The sequence below is a fragment of the Oryza sativa genome, chromosome 1, assembly GCF_034140825.1.
Source record: "Oryza sativa Japonica Group chromosome 1, ASM3414082v1".
Classification (NCBI taxonomy): Eukaryota; Viridiplantae; Streptophyta; class Magnoliopsida; order Poales; family Poaceae; genus Oryza; species Oryza sativa.
In genome coordinates this window covers 3,940,850-3,961,866 of record NC_089035.1, presented here as the reverse complement: position 1 = coordinate 3,961,866, position 21,017 = coordinate 3,940,850, and the positions used below count along the sequence as shown (strand labels likewise).

General features: G+C 42.5%; 2 protein-coding genes across 2 annotated transcripts; one reads left to right on the top strand and one right to left on the bottom strand.

Annotated features, from left to right (window-relative positions):
• Positions 1 to 9,477: 9,477 nt before the first annotated feature.
• Positions 9,478 to 12,761, top strand: LOC4326223 (uncharacterized). The gene is made up of 6 exons (XM_015767124.3): positions 9,478 to 9,701; positions 9,787 to 10,021; positions 10,118 to 10,280; positions 10,371 to 10,588; positions 10,684 to 11,059; positions 11,160 to 12,761. Exons 1-6 carry the CDS (start codon positions 9,534 to 9,536, stop codon positions 12,496 to 12,498), a joined length of 2,499 nt encoding a protein of 832 aa, XP_015622610.1. The 5' UTR covers positions 9,478 to 9,533; the 3' UTR covers positions 12,499 to 12,761.
• Positions 12,762 to 12,804: 43 nt separating this feature from the next.
• LOC4326222 (coleoptile phototropism protein 1-like) lies at positions 12,805 to 19,647 on the bottom strand. Its single transcript, XM_015767135.3, has 3 exons — positions 18,571 to 19,647; positions 13,334 to 13,642; positions 12,805 to 13,241 (listed from the first exon to the last, which is right to left on the bottom strand). The coding sequence occupies exons 1-3, from the start codon at positions 19,456 to 19,458 to the stop codon at positions 12,975 to 12,977; spliced, it is 1,464 nt and encodes a 487-aa protein (XP_015622621.1). The 5' UTR covers positions 19,459 to 19,647; the 3' UTR covers positions 12,805 to 12,974.
• Positions 19,648 to 21,017: the final 1,370 nt, after the last annotated feature.

The window sequence follows — 21,017 nt, the reverse complement described above, 5'->3', positions numbered from 1 at the left end:
GGTTTTAAAGCATATTGCAATGGGGATAATCACCAGATATACCTAGCTGTGGGAATCACACCACCCTCTCTCTCCCAACTCCCCAACTTGCATTACAAAAAATCAAAAGAAATCTATATTAGTACCTAAATTTCAACCGGGAATTATCGATACCGATATTCATAGATTCTCACATCCAACAGACAAGGGCCAATTAATCAACTTTTCTTTTCTCTCTCTCTCTCTCTCTCTCTCTCTCTCTCTTTACTGGTTGATGTTCTAATGGGTGAAGATTCTTTACATGATTAATCAAAGGAGGAAGGAATTAAATGGGTAAAGCAGTACTAAAAGCATATATCACACATAATTCAAGCCAAAGATATGAAAAAAGATCGCATGCCCTAGGTCTCTTTGCTTTGAAAAGGGGTGAGCTGCATCCCTTCACACACAAGCTCCAAAATTCTTCTGTGCTCTTCTTCTTCACACATGCATGTGTTTATGTACATGTATATGCATGTTGTGGCACTGTTATAGCACATATGGTAGTCTAGTGAGTGTGTGTAGATAGAGAGATAGCTAGATAGATAGGAGGACTGGCACACTTTGCATTCACAAGGGAATATATCAGCATGGCTCAAGCAAGGAATATCTTAAGGCTTTGGAGGGGGATATGAAGCACACGCACAAAAGGACACCACAAAGGAAGACATGGTGTCCTTTAGAGAGAGAGAAGAGAGGGGTGAAGGGAAGGAGAATGTGAGAATCTCCCTGCTGCTACTACTCTTGGCTTTTTAGGAATTGGGGAGGAAGCTAAGAAGATTCTCTCTCTCTTGATTTCTCTCTCTAGCTAGTTCATACACACAAGAAGAGGTGGGAGAAAGGTGTTGTGTGTGTGTGTGTGTGTGTTTTAGTGCATCGAATTCCCTGTGCAATAATTAGGGTTGGTCGCTTTCTTGGGGCAATCTTGAGGTACAAGACTCCAATCCCTACCTTTTCCATGGATTCTCTCTCTCTCTGTACGAACGGCATGGTCGCAGTCGTCGTACTGCATGCTATATATCCAACGTATAGCTAGCCCATGTATACGTATATACGTATATCATCTACGTACCTGAACACCGTACATGTACATGCCCCAAAAGTATATATATGCATGCATATACATTTGCATGGTCCAGAGACAAGAATATTCGCGTACAAGGTACAGACCAATACATGCATGTGTGTACAGGAACACTAGCTTGCACATCTGTTGTCTATGCATGCATGAATTCATTGGTCTTACTCACGCTACATGTTTTTAGGCATGTAATCCCTCCATTTATATTATAAGGCCTGGTTTAGTTCTCAATTTTTTCTTCAAACTTCCAACTTTTATATCACATCAAAACTTTTCTACACACACAAACTTCTAACTTTTCCGTCACATCATTCCAATTTCAATCAAACTTTCAATTTTAGCGTGAACTAAACACACCCTAAGTAGTTTTATTTTTTTCATCAAACTTCTGTAAGCTTGACTAAATTTATTAAAAATAGGGTAATTTGGAACCATACCATTATAATTTTGTAAAGTTTAAGATATGACATCGGTATCTCAATAACATATTTAATATTATAGCAATATTTTCAATACCAAACATACAATCAAAATATATTTAATATTATATTTAATGGAACTGATTTGGTATTACAAAAGTCAGCTTGTTTCTCGATAAATTTAGTCAAAGTTATAAAAAGTTTGACTAAAAGAACCAAAACAACTTATAATATGTTACGGAGCAAGCACTTAAAGAATTTGCGGTACATGTTTTGTAGCATTAGAAAAATTGTTCTGATATGTACACTTATCCCTACACATACGGAATTAAACGTTTTTTTAGGCGGGCTAAATAATGCATTTCTATAGGCAGGTTTTGTGCCCGCCTCTAAGTAAAGGCATGTGAAAATGGTTGTTTCCACAGGTGGACAAGAAGCCGCTAGTGGATATAATCTTGCGTGGAAATGATATATACATGTGACCTTTTTAAGCGGTCCATCGATAAAATGATTTGTTCGTACAGCTGACGTTTTTAATAGGAGCCCCGCCTCTGTAAATGTTTTACAAGAAGGATGACAAAGCTATACATAGTGGCTCATATTTGATCGGAAATTCAAAGATGTCTCATAGAAAGTTTTGTATATATTCATAGAAATGTTGCACTAAGTTTTCGTTTGTGAAAAATCGGTTTATGTTAGCCGGTTTTCGTACGGTATTGATCGAATATTTTTGTTTTTTTATCAGCTTTTGGCAAATCAGTAAGGAGCTGTTTTCACTTCGAAAAATTAGTGATAAGTTAAACCCTGGGTCTAACCGTTGAGCCGTTGAGGCAACTTTGTCGTCGTGACACGCGTGGTTTGGTCAGTGGTGGCCTGCCTTCCCTGACCAAAATCGTCCTCTGAATATCCCTTTTGTCTGGCCCGACGCCAAGAATATTCCCCTCCCTCATCGTCTTCCTCCTCTTTTCATTTCTCTCCGACCCATGCATACAATACCACCAGCTGATACTAGTCCTAGAGCTGCCATTTCTTTTCCCATTTTTTTCGCTCGCCTTTCCACACCAAATGATCCCAGCGAGCTTTGCCCCCATCTTCTCTTCGGCCTCCGGGCCAATGAGCAGTGAGTGTACTGGAACAAGATCGTCAGCATGGATGGATCTTGTTGATTGGTTAATTTAATTTAATTACCTGCATTGCCCTGCTCTAAATTCCATGGTCTGATCTGATCGATCGATGGACCGAGGTTTTGATTAATTACCCCCAAGTTTTTCCTTTTTGTTCTCCAGTGTTGAGTGTGTACTTTTTGGTGGTGTTTGCTATTCGGATTTCTGAATTTTGCCTCGGTTCCATCCATGACAGTGCTACTGCTACTTGCTGTGTGTGTTTTTTGTCAGTTCTCTTGGAAAATCGTTCCGGATCACATGGAAGTAAGAAAGAAAAGTAGAACTATGGTTACAACTCCATGTACACCAGGATTTACAATGTACTCCACTACTTTTATATTTACATACGTGCATCCCTGCATACAGACGAGGCCAAAGATAGGACGGTTTGGTTTGTGTCCATAATTTGCCATATTTTACCACGTCTCAGCTTAAGCAAGCAACTTAAATATTTGTTTGGTTGTAGCCATAGTTACGACAAAATACCCTATAACAAACTAGCTAGATCCCAAACATCAATGACTTAAAAAGGTATAGCGAGATTAATAACTTAGTCTTGTAAGAGGGTGTCAGAGATTGAACATCTATGGCCCGACTTCTGATAACCGAACTAGTCCTAAGTCGCCAAAGCGCGCTACAAGGGCAATAAAATTTGGCACTCATCCAAACAACCCCTAAGGTCCCGAACCAAACAACCCGTAATTCTGTCACTCAATGAAATACCCATTATTTTTTAAAAAAAGATCTACAGTATTCACTATCAGCTGAGAATACAATGTGCTCGAGACATGTCTCTATAATAGGCGTGTGTAAGTATCTAGTGTAGACAGCAACAGAGCGCACTGACATGTGGGCCCTCCCTTAGTTATTCCGCGGTTTTTGCATGCATATGCTTGGGGGGGCTAAGGAGGAGAATAATGCAATGTGGGCAGCGATGCAGAAAAGGAACGGCCATTGCTCATTAGGAATCCAACGGGATGCTAATTGTCACCGGTTAAGGTTCTTAGAGTAAAGCACCATCCAACTTTGTTTCTTCTTCTCTGATTGATGAGCAGCAAAGCTGAGAAAATGCAAGTGGAAAGATCGAAAAGAGAGGGAATTTCCTTTAGGGAAAAAAATCATATCTCTTGTTGGGTCGATTCGGATTTGGGTTCTGAATGTTCCTCATATCCTCCAGCTCTTAGCTTAGCTATGATCGATTGACATTCCTTTGCTTTGCTTTGTTTGCTTTGCAAATGGATGGATGGTTAAAGAAAAGAGAGGAGATGATTGCTCTCTCTCTCTCTCTCTCTCTCTCTCTCTCTCTCTCTCTGGGACTTGAAAATTTTAGGTCTAGATTCGATTGAGCTCCGACGGTTTTAGATTTTTTAGATAATGATGACGGTTTTAGATGCTGATCATCATAAGCAGATGCATTTGTAAAAACCGATGTGAATAAACTGCATCAGAGGAGACTCTGAACAGTTTCTAGTCTTCTTGTCACTGCATTGTTCTGACTTGTTTGTCTGCCTAAAAGTCTTCTCTTTTAGTAGGTTCAAATATTTTTTTTGGCGGTTTTATATAATTTATCCGCATCTATTACTGTGTTAGTGTATTCAACTTGCAACATTCATTATCTAAAAAAAATTCAACTTGCAACACTGAATATTACTTGCAAATCAGAAACTTTGGTTCGATGCAGAACGAGTTTCTTCAGAGTCTGCCTTTTCAGAAAGATAACGAATGATGCATTAGCAGTAAAACATTCCTCATATGGTCCGAGATTAACTTTTCCTTTTCATCCTCATTCACATTAGTGTAATCTAGTACAGTAGTAATCTAGCAGTAAAAAAACACTGGTCCACGGTCATCTTCGAGAAGTAGGCCACCTGTTGTCAAACTAAAGTTTCAGAAATCAGAACCTGCCTGACCAGGCAACCACTCTCGTTACCGTTTTAATCCCATTGATTAGATTAGCAACCCATCTTTTCCCCGACATCAAAGATGCTAAGCCACGTTAATCAAAGCCTGAAATGCTACTGCATGATTCTCTCTTGCTTCTACAAGGTGTTTTTGGCTTGGCTGCCTCTGAACCCAACCCATTCGTTCTCAAGTTTCTCTGCATTTGTTTTCTACTGTACAATGTTTGATGCTTTGCCTAGCTGCAGATCAGCCTTCTCGAGTATAGGCTTTACGAATCGATTCTTCCGTACCACAAGGAGCCATGAACAATCCATCCAATGTATTGTTCATCCCGGTGCAACACAAGATATATCGGGCTATCGGCCAATGGATCGCCATGGAAGTATGGAACTGTGAGTACAGTAATTCTGACGAAGTGTGACAATGTCAAGTCATTTCAGATTGAAGAACTTTTTTCTTTTCTGTTTTGCAAGCTCGTTTTCATCTCCAATTCTTTTCTGCAAAGATTAAATATCATGATATGCAGTGGTGTCTTGGCAGATCTTTCTTGGCTTATTGCTTCACACGAATTCAGAGGATTGCTAGTTTCTGTACTACTAGCAGGAGAACAATTCCTGAACTCTGACTCAAATCCTTTTTACCTGAACACTCCTGCAGCTGCTACGCAGTGTCCCAACTTCCATGACAAGATGAGTACTGCACTGCATTGACTGGAGTAGTATGGCACAAATCTTTCTGTGACCACTTTATATAGGAGTATCCCCTACTAGCTACCTTTGCAGCAAATTTCAGAGTCCAACTGCTGTCATTTCTGAACACACATTGCATCCATCCATCCTTACTACTGTTTTTGTTTTTGTGAGAGGGATTAAAGTTTAGCCCCACTTTAGTCCCTCCAACCAAACACCACCTTACTGCTGTTCTCTTTACCTCATGCCACCAATCACTTGTCGCATTGCCTCTTGGAACCTAGAGTATGGACTGCAGGAGACAGAAGCTTGGGCTCATAAACCCAAGCCAATCATTTGGAGATAGATACTGCCATGGCTGGCTGCAAACAAGAGGTATAGCTAAAGAAAACAAAACAAAACAAAATGCTTACTACTCGCTCTGTTCCAAAATACACCATCCGTCCTAGAAAGAATAAACTTCTAGGCTCAGAAGTTGTTGTTGTCTCGTTTAAAACAAAGGGAGTTTGGAGTATTAAGGATTTATAGGTTGTTTAGAAAATACTAAGTTTAGGGCAATTTTTTTTGTCATTTTAGTTGTCAATTTTTAAATTTTGAATTGCATAGATTCTCTTTCCAAGCATCTAATTGGCTTTGGAATTATTGAAATGATGGGAATTGTAGAAATCAGAGAAGGAATGCTTATATGAGTATTAAAAACTAAATACTAGAAATCCTGATATTTTGAAACGGAGGGAGTACTATAATTAAAACACATGCATTGGGATAAGGTTAGAGGGGGATCTATGCTGCTGCTGTGGACTGTGGTGAGCTTTAAAGGGTTTTAAGGGAAGGTGCTTGAAGATGTCAAAGACAATGGAAAAGTGGAGTTGGGAAAAGATGAAAAAGAAGCATCTTGGAGCAAGGATGGGAATCCAGATTCCATCCATCCATCCACAAGATGAACTGAAGAAGAAGAAGAAGAAGAAGAAGAAGACTCTGCTTTCAAAGGGGCTTTAGGTAGTCAAGTAAAGTACTCTAGCTGCATTTGCAAAAAGGCTTTTCTTGGGCCAGTAGAAACATGAGGAAGCTAGGCATAGGCAGAGGAGCTCTTGGTGATGATCCAAATCTTGGAAAGGGATACTGCAACTGCATGCAGAGTGGATGGATGCCATTGGGAACAGCAGCTGTTGGTTGGCATCGATCTCTGAATGACGAGTTGCCACTTCACAATGATAACTCTTGATCAATTCCCACTTTGCAAGTAAAAAGCATCAGAGGTTTTATACTCTGTTTTTGCCCTCCAGATTTCAAATACTACCTGTTTTTATATTTTTAAAAATATATTAAATACCGGTTTTCATAAATTTTGGTTGAGATTGAAGTAGTTTTACTCCATGTGCCTGTGTTGCAGCGCTTGATCTGATCCCTTGTCATTTACAGGACGAGGCCACAATGCAAAGTTTTGGTAATTGCGAGCACATGGGCCGTGAGAGAGAGAGAGAGAGAGAGGGGGGAAATTCGGCGAGTGGGCCATGCAGCCCACATAGTCAGCTTTGGCCTGGCCCGGTATCGGGGCTATGGGCCGCTCTAGATAGGCCCATAAATGACAGACCGCGGCCCATCATGCACGGCGTTCTCCAGATGGGCTCCAAATCTGACACTTCGGCTTAGGCCCCATTCTAACCTCCAACGACGACTTACAATTTTCTTGTTTTTCGTTAGCAAATTGCTAAACTCCTAAACGGTATTTTGGGGCAGCCTAGGCTCGGGCGCCCGATCAATTCGGAGTAAAATCGCCTCCGATTTACGTGTAAAACTACTTTAAACTGATTTTTCTTTTAAATTACTTATCCAAATCATGATCCGATTGCACCATTAAATTCGTTGCAATTAAATCTTCAAAACAAGATTACACATGGATATATTCCGATGAAAAAAATTAGCTTATTATTGAATTACTTTTAAGGCAAAATTGGTTATATAGCATCGAAAGTTCACGTTTTTGGTTTTATAGCACCGAAAGTTACCGGTTCACTTTAATAGCACCCAAAGTTTACCATGTTCCCATTTTTAACACTTCCGTCAATTCTCGATCGTTTTCCGTCCGTCTTGATCCAGTCACACACACGATATGACGTTTCTACCCCTAATAAGTACAAGTATAATGCATGTCAATGAGGGGTAGAAATATCATATCATGTGTGTGGCTGGATCAATAACGATTAAGACGGACGGAAAAATTGATGGAAGTGCTAAAAATGGGAACAAGGTGAACTTTGGATGCTATTAAAGTGAACCGGTAACTTTCGGTGCTATAAAACCAAAAACGTGAACTTTCGATGCTATATAACCAACTTAGCCTTTTTTTAAATGTTGCACGATGTTCCACCAGGTATATCGAAATTGTCTCACTAAGTACATCGAAAATGTTTCACTCGTTTAAATCGGGTGTTGTTTCACCTTATATAAAAACAATGTTTCAGCAAATAGCGAAAGAATGTTTTAGTTTACTGCAACATTTGATCCATACATAGTGAAACATTATAAGTACACTAGGTGAAACATTTTTCGATGGAACAAAAAATAAAACGAATTCCCTTAATAGGGGGTTTCCAAAATATGTGGGTTTTTTTGTTGCAATGGAATATCTCAGTTTACTGCAACATTAGATCTATACATAGTGAAACATTGTGAGTGCACTAGGTTAAATATTTTTGGTGGAAAAAAATAAACCAAATTTTCTTAATAGAGAGTTTCCAAAATATATGGTTAATTTGTTGCAGGGGCAGGCACTGTGGTGGGCCAGACACATGGTGGGCCAGCGGCATGCAGGCGCATGGCCGCGCGCGGGGAGCGGGGCCGGGGGGAGCACCCGATTTTGCTCCCCCGTCCAGTCACCCAGATAGCAGCATTTCCCCGGTATTTTTATAAAGGAAAAATATAATACTGGAATTGATCATGCGTAAATAATATGTCTCGTTTTTTTCCTCAGACTGATTTGTCTGTCTACACGGTATGATGTGTTGGATGGATTGAACTTTCAAGTTTAGGCCGTGTTCAGTTAGTTGGCCAATTTTTTTTATGTATACTGACACATATTTGAAGTATTAAACGTAGATTAATGACAAAACAAATTATAGATTCCGCCTGTAAACTGCGATACAAATTTATTAAGCTTGATTAATCTGCCATTAGTAAATGTTTACTATAGCACCACATTGTCAAATCAGGACACAATTAGGCTCAAAATATTTGTCTCGCAATTTACATACAAACTGTATAGTTGGTTTTTTTCGTCCACATTTAATGATCCATGCATGTGTCTAAATATTTGATGCGATGTTTTTTGCCAAATTTTTTTAAAATCTAAACACAGCCTTGTTGTTGTTTTGGAATTCAAATTCGTATGATTAGCGAGCCTCATGTTGATTTGGGAGTAGTAGAACAGCTTTCACCTGGCACTCCGTACAACCGCTCATCCTAGCCGAACGTGTATGACCTCGAATGCTTTCGACAAGGACAATCATTAACCATGTTTGTTTCAGGGCCCTGGCAAATGGATCACAACGATTTCACATCACTTCGTAAACCGTTTACTCCGTCCTAAAAAATCCAACCTAATACTCTATCCGTCTCAGAATATAGTAACCTAGGAGCGGATGACGTATCCTCTCTCCGTCTCAGAATATACTAACCTAGGAGCGGATGACGTATCCTAGTACTGGATACGATACAACCTAATTCTATAAATTTCTATTCAGATTTGTTTCGTTGTGTTAGAATATGTCATATTTCTTCATTATTTTTTTTACGAAGAGAGTAGTAGATCTCACATCTCGGTAGTCTATTCAAATCAACCTTGGCCGCCGTCCTATCCACGGCGAGCCCCACGGCCCCCAAACCCGCCGGCCGCCGGTGGGCCACCGCTCCCCCCACAACAATTAATTACTAACTCCTCATTACTAAATGATCTCTTTATTAATCCCTTGTACACCTGTAACCACTCCACAGTCCACCCCAACCCAGCGTAACGTCCACTCATCGCGAGCCGCTCAATCCAAATCCAACGGCATCCCGCAACCCACGTGTCCCTCACCGCGCGCGAGTTTGAATTTCCCAACGGCTCTCTCGACCGTTGCTGCCACGCTCCTGAAAAAAACCAAAAAAAAAAATAAAAAAAACACGCATCTGTTTTTATTCTCTCCCATCTCTCCCGATCTCTCGCCCATTTGCCACTGATCCCGAAACAAACAGTTGGCGGCGGCGGCGGCGCGAGGCGATGGCGGCGACGGCGTTCACGGAGGAGGAGAAGGCGGTGGATGACTCGCTCGGCTACCCCAAGGCCTACGCGCGCCTCTGCCGCGGCGGCGGCGGTGGCGGCGGTGGACTCCCGTACGGCCACGGCCCGCCGCACGGCTTCCTCCCCTACGTCCTCCACCCGCACGAGGTAATGGGTGCTCGTCGAGGTGATGGTCGCGGCTGCTGGTGCGGTGGTGAGCTGATTGGGGTGGTTGTGTTGGGTGGTGGTGCAGGCGATGCGGGCGAAGGATCTGAACGAGATGTTCCCGGTGGCCGACGCGGAGGCGGCGCCGACGGCGAACCCGCGGGGGTTCGCGAACCTGCTGTGGAAGCAGCTCGACCACCTCGGCAACGCCGGGTTCGACCCGGCGCTGTTCCGCGTCGACGCCTACGGCAACGTGCTCTACCTCCACGCCGACTCCGCCTCGCCTCTCGCGTGGGACATCGACCACTGGTTCCCCTGCGCCCGTAAGAAACGCAGATCGAACGAACTCATCCCAACATCCGCTTCCACATCATTCCTTCGATCTCTAACGAGATTGTTTTTTTTGTATTTGCTCGCAGGAGGTGGGAGGACGGTGCCGAGCAACCTGAGGATCGTGCAGGCGCAGGTGTGCAGGAAGAAGCACAACAAGCTGGAGTTCCTCGTCCCGTGGTGGGATCTGCAGCTCGGCATCTCCGTCAACCAGTTCCTCTCCATCTTCGCCTCCAAGAACGCCGACTTCAGGTTCGCCCATCCGCATCGAACAGCTTAATGTGTCTCTGCGGGTTTTTTTTTACCGATGCATCATGGATCGAATCCTTCTGAGACTTGCAGGAACAGAGCATTCACGTTCTTGTTCGTCGACGGGGCCAGCGAGGAGCTCACCTCGATGCAGGCTGTGGAGGCGCACGCGTTTCCGCACCATTTCTCCGATTTGACCAAGAAAGTTGGCCTTGCCCCTGCTGCCATTGTTTCCTCCAGGGGATCCGATAGCTCGGTGCTCAAATCTCTTGATGCAAACCGGCCGCTCAGGCCTAATTATCCTCTCATTGGTATGCGAAATACCTATTTTTCGATAATTTGAAGGATTTGTTGTGTTTGTACATGAACTTGTGCTAAACTAAATGTTCACTACCTGTTTCTTTAGCTGCCAAGAAATTCACGGGAGAAAAGGATGAGAATTTTAACGTGCCAATGTCCAACCATGGGCCTAATTCGACTAAGGAGAACAATAATCCGGATGCTGATGGCTACATTAGCAACCCTTACCTGTCCATTGCAACGGCTAGGGACTCGCTGAGGCAAAGGGAAGAGGCCAAGAAGAAGCAAGCTGAGCTCACTGAGCTGGAGAACGAGGCCACTGAGCTGAAGCAGAAGAATGAAGAGGAGCGGGTGGCCATCCAGGACATGGAGGCCCTCCTCATCAAGAGGCGGCGGCGCGTCGAGAAGTGCCGCCGCTTGGCGGAGGCTCAGTCGAATTACAAGGCTGTGCTGGAGAAGATGATCAGAGACGCCATGCACCAGTAAGGATGAATCTATGCAGCAAGAGCCAAGAACTCTCATGCAGTTGATTTCAATGTCGATTGTTTGTGCTAATTGTTGATTGTGGTGCAAAATGTGCAGGTCTGTTGTGTACAAGGAGCAGCTTAGGATGAACCAAGCTGCAACGAGCACTCTCATGGCGAGACTCGAGGCCCAGAGAGCAATGTGTGACTCATCCGAAACCGAGCTCCGGAGGAAGTACCAGCAGAAGGATGAACTGGAGAAGCAGATCAAGCCTTTCACCGATCAAGCAAGGAAGCGGTATCGTGTTGACGATGATGGATTGCTAGAGGAAAGGCACAGCTTAGAAGAAAGGCACAGTGAAAGGGTGAAGTATTTTCCAGGAATAAGACTGAGGAGCAGAAACCCTCTCAAGCAGGAGCTGAGGGTTTTCCTGGAGGAGGACCAGAGGGCTTCAGATGCATACATCTCCCTAGAGGAAGAGGAAATTGCAGGTGAAACTTCAACAATGGGAAATTTCAGGAATTCACCTTTCAAGGTGATAAACTTCCCAAGGAGGTCCATGGAAGACAACACAGTTGACACTGAGAGAGGAAGAGCATCAGTGAGGGAGAAGCTGGAGCATCTGGCGATCAAAGAACGGCAGCGCGGCAGAAGGAGAGAAAGGACCATGTCATCAAGGGGATCAAGGGCAACTAGCACTCCTGTGAGGTCAAGAGATGGCAATGGCAAGGGCAAAGCAGCCATGGTGCAATGTGAGTCTGAGACTGAAAGATCTCAGACAGTTTCAGTGCCAAGGACATCCTCAGTTCCTCCAAGTCCTCCTTACAGAGTAACTGGCATGTATGGAACACCTAGATATCCTGCAGAGAAATCGGTGCTATTGAAAAAGAATAATGTGATTCATCGGCAAGGCGTCGGTCGATCCGAAGGCGACGCAAACATGAACCACACCGGCAAAGGAACTGTGGATAAGTGGCTTCAAATGCTCATGGAGGATCAGCAGCAGCAAGAAGATCCTGCAGCAGCATATCATTCTTCTGAAGATCACAACACTGCTGATGAAATCGCTTCAGACGAGCACCAAATGCAAAGCAGAATTGATGATGAGAGCTGCAGGAATGAGATCACCGAATGCTCCGATGAGATCGTCGAGGTCGGTGGCGATGGTGCTACTGAGCAGCAGGACAGGTGCAGGAACAGCTTTGAGATCAAGGAGAGGGGAGAGGAGAAGAAGATCTGGTTCCCAAGGTCTGACAGCTCCAGGGGTTTCAGGTCTCTGCCTTCCTCACCTTCCAAGATCCTTGGAATGAGAAGGGGTGTGGAGTGCATGAGCAGGAAGCCCAAGGTGGTCGGCGACGACAATGGCAGATACGGCTATGAAGATTCAGTGTCCACAAGCAGCAGCAAGTTCCTCACCAGGTGCAAGCAAGCCATCAAGAAAGCAGTGAACAAATAAACAATTCTTTGCACCATGATGCAGCACATTTCAACCTGTTTATTCTTCAAATCTGTGTGTTTAAATTCGTGTCAAATTGCTAGTTTTGTTTTCTGTAGCTGAATAAGTTAGTACTCAAGTGAGGCATACATAGCTTTGCAGAGTTCCTTCTGCAACTAGTGAGACAGACATTTACTGTTCATGGTCACTATTATGTGATCATACTGGCGTTGTACAACTATTTGTTGATTTATTTATGAAGAGAAACTAAATTCTTAAGTCCATTTCGTCCTCGACCAAACCAGAAATCTTATATGCTTCCCTCTCTTTTTAGAACATCACAGATTTATTTATGCACTCAAGTGAGCAGATTTATCTGAATGGTTTCACCACAAACAATAGTTCAGACAGAAAGGTAACTGACTGTAATTAAAGGTAGTAAAACAGATTAACGACCCACTTAGCCATCAGCTTTGGCTTCAGAATTTCAGATCCTCTCATGACATCGACTTGCGCCATTTCGGCGTCGGCGTCGCGGCGGCGGCGCCGGCGGCGCCGCCCCTGCCCTTCTTCCCGCTCGCCGGCGTCCGCCGCTCGATGCCGCTCTCGGAGTCCTCCACCCGCGCGACGTCGGCGCTCATGCCGCCGAACCAGAACGTGCTCCACTTGAAGAACCCGCCGCCGCCACCGCTGCCGCCTCCGCCGCGCCGCCTCCTCTCCGTGCTCAGCCTGTCCACCTGAGCCTGCAGCGCGCTGCACTGGACCTGCACGTCGCGACGAAGACGAGGACGAACACCTCAAAAAGCTTTGAATCGAATCGATGAACGGCGGCGAGCGGCGGCGGAGATGGCCGTACCTGGAGGCGGGCGAAGTCCTCGCGGAGGCGGCGGAGCTCGTGGTGCTGGGCGAGCACCTCGCGCTTGGAGGGGCAGCGGGCGCCGGGGAGGTCAAACGCCGGGCTGGGCGCGCCGAAGGAGGAGGCACCGCCGCTGAGCTCGGCGAGGCGGTTGAGCTTGCCGTGCTCGGAGAAGAGCACCTGCAGCACGGAGCGCACGGGGAGGCGGTCGTTCTGGACGGCGTGCGCCGCCGCCTCCGCCGTCAGCTTCCGCGCGTCGATCAGCCGGCACAGCGACTTCCTCTCCTCCTTGCTCGTGCTCGCGTGTGCCTGCTCACCATGAAACAGCCAAAAAAAATTAGCTCTTTCTTAAAACTAGTTGGGTGGCCCGCATAATTGCGCGGCTAGCACCCAAACAAAATCATATATTTTTCAGTATGATTTCACTTAAAATTTATTAAATAGCTATCCACGTATCATCCCCATATTTCTAATTACGTAGCTTTTAAAAGTTATACCAGCTGCTACCCGTTACTTCTGTCATATCCTTTTTTATTTGCTTGCTCGGTCTACCACTATTTCTATTTATTCTTCTTGAAACCTTTAAAAATTAGATCTTATAGTTTTTTGAGTTTATTATCTCGTTGGGTTTCGTTTTTATAATTTCTGGAAGTCCCATCAAACGCTGCCATTATACTCCTTTACGGCCCATCCACTGTCTTTTCTCTTTATTGTCATTAGAATTTTACAAATCGAACATAATTATCGTTCAAGTTTATTTTTTTACTTTCTATAAGTCCCGCCAAACCGTCAGTGGCTTTGCCATTGTACTCCTTTATGGCTCACCCGGTGTCTCCCTTCTTTATTCTCATTGAGATTTTAAAATTATACATGATTATCATTGGGTTTTTTTTTTTACTTTTTAGAAGTTCCGAACCTTTAAAAATTGGACCTTGTAGTTTTTACAATTTATTGTCTTGTTGGGTTTCATTTTTTAATTATAATTTTTAGAAGTGACGTCAAATGATGCCACTATACTCCTCTACGACCCATTCGCCGCCTACTCTTTATTGTTATTGGGATTCTGAAATTCGAACATAACTATCGTTTCAATTCATTTTTTATTTTCTAGAAGTCCCGCCAACCATCGGTGGCTCTGGAACTATAATCCTATACATCATGCCCGCTGCTTCTCTTTTTTATTGTCATTGAGATTTTGAAAATCGAATATGATTATCAATGGGGTTTTTTTTTCACTTTCTAGAAGTCCGGCAACCATCTTACACGTTTGCTTCATGGCCTGCCTATCATCCCTCCTTTTAATCATTATTAAGATTCTATTTGGTGTTTTACTAATAGTTTTTATATGTCGTATCAACCGCCACCACTCTACTCTTTTATAGGCTTGTTACTTAATTTATCTCATCGTATGTTTTATATGGTCTTTTTTTTCAATAGTCTTTATTTTTATCACCAATTTTAGTTATTTATAAATTGTATTCCTAATTGAAATATTTTTTATTTTTCTTATTTTAGAATTTATTTTTTAAAAAAATTATTTAATACCATATAGCATTCTTTTAATATTTTTATTTTTTATTTTTGAATTTTAGTTGTTTCAAAATTGTATTCTTACTTGAACTCTCTTTTAGTTTTTCTAATTTTGGATATTATTTTATTTCTTTATTCTGAATTTTAATTAATCTCGTATTGGGTTATTATATGGATCCTTCTTTTAATATTGCTTATTTTTAATTCCGAATTTCAGTTAATTTTAAATTGTATTCCTACTTGAACTCTTATTTTCTTTTTGCTAATTTCGGATTTTATTTTTATTTTTATTCCGAATATTAACTAATCTCGTATTGGGTTCTTATATGTACTCTTCTCTCAATGTTCCTTATTTTTAATTCCGAATTTCAGTTAATTTTAAATTGTATTCCTACTTGAACTTTTATTTTATTTTCTAATTTCGGATTTTATTTTATTTTTATTTCGAATTTTGATTAATTTTGTATTGGGTTCTTATATGGACACATCTTTCAATATCGCTTATTTTTAATTCCGAATTTCAGCTATTTTTGAATTGTATTTCTACTTGGACTCTCCTTTTCTTTTTCTCCGATTAATGTGAGAATTTCTAGCTTCCACAGCGAACGTGGTGCCTCCTTTCAAGACTGTTTTAATAATATAATAGATAGATTATTTTTCTTTTTTCACTAATGCGCAAAATGATTACATATCAATATAATAGAAGAAGAAGAAAAGTAAAATAGAAGAAGAAGAAAAGTAAAGTTTAATTACACAACACAAGCAGCAGAAGGCTGTTGTCAGTGGACAAGGATAGAAGAACCGAAAACAAGTAACAAACAAAAATGTTACTCCTTCCGTATTTTAATGTATGACGTCGTTGTCTTTTTTATAAACGTTTGACCTTTCGTTTTATTCAAAAAATTTATGTAATTATAATTTATTTTATTGTGACTTGATTTATCATCAAATATTCTTTAAGCAAGACATAAGTATTTTTATATTTGCATAAAAATTTTGAATAAGACGAGTGGTCAAACGTTGGTCAAAAAGTCAACAGCGTTATACATTAAAATACGGAGGGAGTACTAGCTACTAAGAGGGAAAAACTCCTATCGCTAGGGAGGTTGAGGGGTTTAAAATCCTATACTCCCAAAAGGCCCCCAAAACAAGTGGCGCCAACAGCGAACCACAAACGGCCTTTTTTTCTTTTTAAAAAATATTTTTTGCACTTGAAAAATCATTTCTCCCATGATTTCACAGCACTTTTTGCTCAACAAAGTGTAAATTTATTCTAGACAAAAAATTTTGAAGAACAGAACTGAACAAAAGATGGCATCTTGATATTTGGCATAGTGCCATTGGCATGAACTTGCATGGCCTAACTGCCTAACATATGATTGGTTTTGACATTGAGAATCTTTCATTTGCAGACAGCAGCAACAATGCTGAGTTGCTGGCATTTCTGATGAACAGGGGATCTGTAAAAGCGCAGAGAACAGCAGAAACAGAATTCCACATGATTTTTGTTTGGTGTCATTTGGATCTGAAACTCTCAGCACTGTCAAGTCCTGACATGTAGAGCCATGAAATTGAAAGATGAATCTCCTGGCTCTGTTATACAGTAGTCTGGTACGATGGTTGTTAAAGACTGTTAATAAGTACCACCTGCATGACTGTTCATGCCTGCAAGATCTCTGATACTTGCATGTTTATCTGGCAATTTCAATCATCCACACGTTTTTAGAGTACTAAGGTGTGTTTAGTTACACGTCAAAATCGGAAGTTTCATTGAAATTGAAACGATGTGACGAAAAAAAGTTGAAAGTTTGTGTGTGTAGAAAAGTTCGATGTGACATATTTGGGTTCAAACTTTGAATCTAAACCAGGCCTAGGAGTATGATCTTCTCTCTTAGTACTCTTTGGACACTCGTTTGCTCGGTTGATAAAATTGAATGAAACAACTAAAAATAATTAAGTACAAATGTGGTTTTTTTTGTTTGTTGAAACGCGCAGCTACAGTAAAACTGCTTGTTAGTCACTCGCACCAGGACAAAGCACAAGTGTTGATGAGAACAGCAGGCAGCAAGCTAAGGGACAAGAAGGATTTGATATCCACAAAGCACCTATTCCCATGTGTAAATACAGGTAAACCTTTGTTCTTTAGCAGTTTGGAGCTCACGTGATCTCTTCCCTACGCTTTGTTCTTACCCTACTTCATAGAAGTACTCCGAGTTACGATTTATTTTTTTTTCAGAAAAAAAAACTACAAGTGATTTGGCTGAACAATCTTCAGATATTAGTAACTTTATAGTTTGGACACTACAGTAAACACCAACAGAACAAACACAAAGAAGGATCTTAATGGCCTTAATGAGCTATTTTAGTTTTATATATTAGTGAAGTGGGAGAAGCAACTACTGATATCAATCATTCAGTTCACAAGCTAACAAGACAAAACAAACCCAAGGGAGAAAATAACAGGTCTTATCAGTTGTCCTGATTCTCCTCCTGTTGATATACAATATTACACAAATTTTGTTTCTTCCAAAGTTCCAAGCCTATATCTAATTGGTTTATTTTGATTGTGCACCCTACACTAAACTTTATACTTATACTTGCAAAAAACCAAAAGGATGTTTAGTGAGTAGATGACACACAAGATTCTCTTCGACAGAGAAAAGTGAGCACCCGTACTACCAAACGGAGTATGTAGAATATGCTATGCTGTTAGTGCATTGTCCGATGCAATTTCAGTGGTCAAACACAAAAACAGATGCAGTAGACGCCTCACAAATTTTCAGGCTGTCTCGTGGCGATTGACCAAAGAACAAAACTCCCCATTTGGTTCAGTACATTTATATTGAACATGCATGATGCATCCAACGTTGGCACATCGGCCAACACATTTGCATGGTTGCATACTTTGCATATGCTAGCTGCTACTAGTGCAAACCCAACACACCACTAGCTACCATGTCAGCTGGAATTTAATTTCTTGTGAAAGAAAAACAAGAATTTCACCATAACAGTCAAATCAAAATATTCTATTTTGCGAGTAAAAAAATTCAAAACCTTCTTTTTACTAAATGTTGTGCATATTAGTTACATAGTTATAAAATATTCTGAATGAAATAATTCGTGTTTGCTAAAATTATGACACCATATTTTTTACGGCTACTTTCAATATGTTTCTCTCTCCTATCCCATTTTAGTTCTAGGTAGGTTATTGTTATTGTTGTTGTTGTTGTTGTTGTTGTTGTTATTATTATTATTATTATTATTATTATTATTATTATTATTATTATTATTATTATTATTATTATTATTATTATTATTATTATTATTATTATTATTATTATATTGTACGTGTACTGCAAATTTAAATTACAGTGTAGGTTTTAAAAATGTTATAATGTAAGTATATGTAATTTACAGTGTAATAAAATTTTGACAATTTTTTCTTAAATTGTAACGCCATGAATATTAAAATGTAGCTAGCTGGTCCCAAAATAATTCACAATTGTTTTGACGATATGTAGAAGATGGTGATATCAATTTTTTGAAACCGAAAAGATTGCGACATCAAATTTGTCCATAAGGTGTAAAAAAGACCTTATCGGTATATCGAGACACAATATGCAAAGCTACATTGGTAGCTTTTTTTTTTAGTAGTAAACGGAAACGTAAAATTAGTGGAGATGGAAGGAGGAGTACGTGTGGGTGACCTTGAGGTAGGTATCGACGGCGCGGTAGAGCGCGTCGTCGGCGGGGCGCGCGTGCGCGGGCACGGCGCGCGCGAGCTCCTCGAACTCGGCCGGCCGCAGCCCGGCCTCGAGCGCCGCCTCGGCGAGGTAGGCGTCGACCAGCCTCGCCACCCTCGCGGCGGCGGCGCCTCCGCCACCGCCTGCCTTGGCGGCGCCGCCCCCGCCGGCGCCGGCGTCCTTGAGGAAGCCGCGCACCAGGCGCAGCACCAGCGGCACGTCGAGCAGCGTCCCGCACGCGTACCCGTGCCCGAACGCCGGTATCATCACGGCGCCCAGCGTCGCCTGGTCCAGCCGCCGCGCCGCCCTGGACTCCAGCTCCTGCAGCAGCGCCGCGTCGGCGCCCACCATGCTCCCCGCCCGGAGCAGCTTGAGCAGGAAGTCGCACGTGATGCCGTCGTCGGCCGCTCCTCCGCCGCCGGCGGGAGCCGGCGGGTCAGGCGGGAGCGCGGCGACGAGGGACTCCAGGAGGAGCCGCTTCTTGAGCCACGTGGCGGTGGGGCTCTCCGGGGGCAGGAACCGCCCCGACGCCGACGTCGCCGGCGACGAGGACGACGACGACGCGGCCACCACGTCGGGGAGCCACTTGGCGGCGTAGTGGGACAGCACGGACGCGAGCATGTCGGGGCGCGACGCCGCCGACGAGCCCACCAGCTGCCTAGACTTGGCGGCGGCGACGGTGCGCGCGAAGTTCTCGACGTCGTTGACGCACGAGTCGTCGCAGGTGCTCGCCACCGCCGCCGCCACGAGCCACGGCTCCGAGGAGGACCGCGTGTGCTCGGCGGTGGCGGAGGTGGCGCGCGGCGACGGCGTCCTCGGGCTCTGCCCCTGCGACGACGACGACGCCTTCATGGCCGCGCCGCGCACGAGAGCTTCAGCTCGTTCTTGGCTGGCGAGCTATGCCCACGAGAGCTGCATAATATATGTCACCCGCGTATGGATGTGAAATTGTGGATGGAAACGTGCATGTACGCGTACAAATACGCAATTTTTTTTAGATGATGACAAATACGCAATGATAAACAAGAAGCTCGTGTACAGCGCTGCATGCTTCAGTATTCATTTATTTTTGCTGGGTAAAAATGAAAATTTTGTGTGGAGGGAGCGTAGCTTAACACGTTAGGTTTTGTGGTGTAACTAGCCTATATGGATGCAAGTCTTAGGCTTGATGGTATTCGCATTTACGGCAAATTATTCTTTAAGAGATAGCCAACGTAACCTATACCCCTTGACAGCAACCCGGTACTCGTATTTACGACTAGTTATTCTTTGAGTGATAGATGACATACCCTGTACCTCTCGACGACAACAGGCTCAATCTTCTGAAGATACTCATTAAAGGTAGGATGAGTGTGCGCGCATTATACGTCTGCTTGTTTTTTTTTAGGAAAAATGAAAATCTTGTGATTAATTATGCTGCGTGTACAACTAGGCAACTATCTAGTAGCTACTACTACTGTTCATTGTATGGGTGCGGAGTGTACGTGCATTATGAATGCCTACTTATTTTCCATGATAAAATGAAAATTTTGTGATTAATTATACTTTGTGTACGACTAGGCAACTGGAGTATATAGCTGCTGCTACTACTACTGTTCATTGTATGTGGATGTAGTACACTCCTGTACAATGTGTAATGCAGGGAAACTGACAAACAAATCCGTCCGCAGTGTGCCACCTGGCATCAACTAGCTAGCATTTGATTAAATCAAGGTGCTACCTAAGCAACGTAGGTATGTATACTCCTGTTCATCTATATATGGTTGTACATGGTGTCATGCATATATGTTGTATGTGTATTTACCTTGACTTTGCAAAAGCTTAATTGATAAACCAAGTGAGCGGAAATATCCTTTCGACTAAGAATAGGTGACTTTGACCATTACTACATCAGTTTCATATAATAAGGTTTTTAAATAAGTTTTTCCTAAGTCAGCTTTTTAAAGTATGATTAAATTTACAAAAAATCTAAGCATTATTTCCGACACTAAACAAATATACTATCAAAATGTATTTGATAATGAATTCAATAAAATGTAGTACTACGTTTTTATGGGACCAAAGCCCATATGGTCGAATGGACCACGAGCATCGTTGGCCATATACAGTGCATTGCATACCAACTTTACTTTTTTCTTTTTAGAACTATACCTATATACATGTGTGCGCATTATATCCGTACAAGTGCAACGCAAGTTAAGCTTGCCTATGTAGCACGAACGTTGTTAAAAGTTTCTCTAGCCATCAATAGGTTATTATTAGTCCTTTTTGCTGAGATGTACTAGTAGTAGCATCTAGGTTAGTCATTGTAATTCAGTTTATAGCTCACGTGAAGAGGTTACAAAAATTGCTGTCATGTCATGTCTTCAACGAACCCAAAGTTAGCCTCATCATTATTTCAAGTGCACATT